The sequence below is a fragment of the Pediculus humanus genome, genomic scaffold (assembly GCF_000006295.1).
Source record: "Pediculus humanus corporis 1103172107449 genomic scaffold, whole genome shotgun sequence".
Classification (NCBI taxonomy): Eukaryota; Metazoa; Arthropoda; class Insecta; order Psocodea; family Pediculidae; genus Pediculus; species Pediculus humanus.
In genome coordinates, this window is record NW_002987070.1 from 34,301 (window position 1) to 38,910 (window position 4,610).

At 23.7% G+C, this 4,610-nt stretch overlaps 1 protein-coding gene across 1 annotated transcript in view; it reads left to right on the top strand.

The window, feature by feature from the left end:
* Phum_PHUM097590 (uncharacterized protein) overlaps positions 1-2,560 on the top strand; it is a gene marked incomplete at both ends in the record, with an annotated part of 2,771 nt that extends 211 nt beyond the window's left edge. The window contains 6 exons of the mRNA XM_002423895.1: positions 71-261; positions 375-731; positions 812-1,015; positions 1,110-1,455; positions 1,941-2,223; positions 2,337-2,560. Coding sequence (XP_002423940.1) covers positions 71-261; positions 375-731; positions 812-1,015; positions 1,110-1,455; positions 1,941-2,223; positions 2,337-2,560 — 1,605 coding nt within the window. The remainder of the gene's footprint in view (positions 1-70; positions 262-374; positions 732-811; positions 1,016-1,109; positions 1,456-1,940; positions 2,224-2,336) is intronic.
* Between the last annotated feature and the right edge of the window lie 2,050 nt (positions 2,561-4,610).

The window sequence follows — 4,610 nt, forward strand, 5'->3', positions numbered from 1 at the left end:
AAATCTTAACAATTTTGAAATTTTTAATTACAATTTTTAAAAAAAATTATTAATTTGTTTTTTTTTTCAGATAGTAATGGATTTAAATGAATTGGATCTTGTTCAAGAAAATGTGCCACTTAAAAATAAAGACATTGAAGAATTTTTAAAAAAATATAATTTTTTGTCTCAATGGGAACTAAAAACTGCATTTGTAATTACAATTAAAGATATAGTCAGTATCCTAGGTGAATCAATTCCATGTGTTGGTTGCAGGAGGAGGCAAGTTCAATCATATAATTTCATTCTTAATTAAATACCCCTATAAAAAATCTCTTCATTTTAATTATAATTTCATTATAGCAATTTATAATTTTCACTTATTATTGTTTTAGGGTTGAAAGATTATATTATCAGTTAATGGGAATAGGTCAATTGGCTTTAGATCCTTTACAAGTTAAATCAGATGGAACATTAATTATGAAAGAAGAAATAATTAATTCTCCTAGAGTCTTATGTTCAATATTTACTGATCACAGTGCAAGGCTTAGTAATTTAATAGATAATCAACCACGATTAAAAAAAAGTAGACGTTGTGTTTTACATTCTTGGGATTTATACAAATCTCGCCCTGTAACTCCAGCTCTAAAAGATGTTTGGGCAGTTATGCATGAAAAATGCAAAGCTGAAGTTCTCCTTATTGATTTTAGCACTTTACTCTCTAAATTGGAAAACTATCTGAAAAAACATAGGTAGTTTTAAAAAATGAACTGTTATATGTTTTTTTGTATATATTAAAGTTTTTTAATTTAAATATTTTTATTTATTAAAGGTTTTGCTCTGACTGTCGCACCAAGGTAATGAAAGCTTATAATCTTCTAGTTGCCGATTGTGATCCTACTAAAGAAAAAGGATTTATACCATCTTTATATCAAAAAATAAAAAGGTGTCTTCCTGGAAAACATATTCATTTACCAAATGAAACTAAATATATTGATAGTCTTGTCGCAAGAGCCGAACCTGAATTATTAGGAAAGTAAGTTATTAAAACGACAAACTTGTAAATATTACTAAGGCGTGGTTGAATTACTATAAATTAATTATATTATAATTCTTTTTGATGTCATCAGTCGTAGAGAACGTCACGCAAAAACTATGGAAATAGCTCAAGAAGAGGTTCTTACTTGTATAGGAATTTGCATATACGATCGTTTACGACGAATTTACGTAAGACTTCAAGAGGAAGAATTCACATGTAAAGTTTTGGCTGCGGTCGCCGTCGAAGCTTTATGTAGAAATTTCGAGAAAGCAGTTGAAAAAAAAAGAGGAATCACTCAATTAGAACTTCTTTGTGAGGAAATAACAAAAGCGGAAATTGCTAAACAGCAAAAAAAAGAAATTAAAAAGCTTAAAAAAAAAAGAAAGAAAGAAAAAAGAAATGAATTGGATGCTGAAGAAAAATACGTGAATGATGAGGTACATTTTTTTTTTTTTTAAAATAATTTTTAAAAAATTTTCAAATTTTATGTTTAATTAAAATGTTTTGGTTTTTTTAAGTCGGAATTAGAAGACTGTTTGTCAAAAGAAAATTCTTGTGAATGTTTAAAAGTAAAGACAACAATTAATAGTGATCGGCAAAAGGTAAATTGATTGAAAAATTTTTTTATCATTTTATATATTATTTTATTATCAAAGAACTATATATACTAACTTTTAGTAAAGCTTCAAATTTTAGATCCTAAGAATAAAAGGGCATTTAAAATGTTCTTGTGAAGATTGTAATAGAAAGTACCAGAACCCAAAATAATAATAATAATAATAATGAAAAAACAAATAATAGTTTATCATCAAATCAAAAAAAATCTAAAAAAGGAAGGAAAAAAATGCAAAAAGATGATGATGATGATGATGATGATGATGATGCCAACTGCTCAAAAAAAAAAAATAAACTTAGTAAAAAGGATAAAATGAAAATGGCGGAAAATAATAATGGTGATTCAAATTTTATCGAAAATGACAGTTCTTTAAATCATTGTCAATCATGTCATTCAGCTCAAGAATCACTTGAAAAACGAAAAAAAAAGGCGGAAAAATTGCATATTCGTAATAACGATAATTCTCAAGACTGTGGTTATTCATCGGAATATAATAACAATTGTTACACTCCATCAGCTTCCTCCAGTTTAAATAGTTCGCCCGAGGGATCAGAAGTTGCTTGTTCGGAAGGTTTTTGCGATCACGAAGGTACAACAATTTTAAATCTACCTTTAATTTAAAATGTTTCGAATTTTTTTTTATTATTTTGAAAAATGTTTTAGGTGAATGCTACTCATATAAAAATATCGAGAATTACAAAGATGAAAAAGTTTGCCATGGAAAGGGTCATTTTTCTCTCATGCTCGAGGAAATGCTTAAAGCATCATCTTTGACAAGCGAAGATGAATGTTATATATCTCCAGAAGAAATACAAGCATTTAAAGCGAAAATGCCGTTGGTGGATGAGAAAAGATCGCAACTTCGCCAAGTTTTAAAAAAAAGATTTGCCCAATTATGCATCAAATCACAGAATTCCAATACATAAATAAATAAATAAATAAAAATTTAAATCAAGTTTAACGTTGACGTGTAATTATTAAATGAACAGTGTACTGAATAAATAAATAATTTGCCTGTTATATATATGCAGTTATTTTCATTAAAATATTTTTTATTGCGCTAATTTTATGGTTAATAAGTATTATTATTCTTTACAAAACATTTCTTTTTTTTTTTTACATTTACTTCCTTTCCAAATACCTTAACGAAAATGTAATGCGCGGTTGTGAAAGTCAAATAACTTAAAAAATATTTTTTTTTTAAATTTAAAAAGCGGGCCTTGAATTAATATTTCTTCTCCTTGTATATTTAGATTATTTTCAAAAAAAAATTTCAGGGCAAAAACTTTTCTTTTACACGTAAAAACCCGTCAAATATTTGAAAACATTGAGAAAAAAACCTGCAGAATTTTCTTTTTTTTTCGGGAATAATTTTTAAATGGTTAACATTAATTTAATTACAATATATACAATTACAATAATTATTACATCATAAACAATTTATATACCCGACGGGTAAAAAAAAAAAAAGTAAAAATCAATATTTAAAATATAAATACATGAAATATTACGTCACCGCCGCCATTGTTGAAAATTTATTCAAACTTATTATATATTCACTCCACTTAAATTTTAAACTAAAAAAATATATTAAAAACAATATATATATTCTTAACTTATTTATTTATAAAGTTAATTATATAATAAAATATAAAGTAAAAAAGAAAGAAATCAAAACCGTATGTAAAAAAAATTGAAGTCGACCGTTAACATCACGTGACTTGACACGACAATAAATCCAACAAACATTTCCGCCATTTTGTTTTAATTTTCCCGCCACTTCATTTTAATTCTATTCGAATAAATATTATCATTTTCCGTTTAATAAAATAATTTTTCCTTCGAAAATTATTTTCCGATAAAAAAAAACGAATTTTTTTAAACAATTATTTACGCACAATGATAATAATAATAATAATAATAATAAAATGTTTATCAAAATTTATTTTTTTGAAATATTTCACATTTATGTTAACTTACCAATTATTTAAAAAAAAAAAAAACACATTTATTAATTAATTAATATTTTAAAAATAAAAATTGTAATTTAAATATAAATGAATTTTTACAATTTTTAAAAAAAGTCTATAAATACACTCTTAAGAGAGAGAAAAAAAAAAAAAAATTTTGTCTTTTTTTTTTTTTTTTTTTTTTTTGCATTCAGTTAATTATTTAAAAATAAAAAAAATTTTAAAAAAAATTCACAGTTATTAAAAATAAAAATAAAAAATAAAATTATGACTATGTATATATGTATATATTCAATGTAAAATTAATTTTTTTAAACATTTATATCCGAAATTAATAATATTAATAAATAAAAATAAAAATTAATAAATTGTAAACTTGTAGGATTTATTATAATAATTTTTCTCTTTCTTCAGTCTTATGTGTGTGTGTGTGATTCCGTAGGATTTTTTTTAGATATGGATTTAATTGTTTTCAACCAAGGCCTCCCCTGAAAAATTTATATAAATTTTTTTTTTTTATAAAAAAAAAAAATCCGACATGAAAATTTTTCATACAAAAACAAAAAAAAAAAATAACTAACTAAAGAAAAATACTTTTTTTTTTAAAACCTAAATTAAAACGTTGCATGTAAAAAAAAATTCACGTAAACTATTCGCTTTACCCCCCCCCCACTCCATCTCATCCCCCATTTTCTTTCGTTTTTTTTTTTTTTTTTATTTAAATTTTCATTTTAAATTATTCAAAAACGTAACAGATTAAATAACAAAAAAAAAAAAAATTTAATTATTATTATTATTATTGAAAACTTTGCTTTTGTTGTAAAAAATATATATATTGTTAACATTAAACCCACTCGTTGCAAAAAATTATTATTATTATTATTATTATTATTATTTAAACAAATAATACCGTAAATACCAGAAAAAAAATTAATTTTCCAAAACCCTAAAAAAAAAAAAAAAAAAAAAAAAAAGAAAAATTGACGATTACGAATTTTCTTTTCTT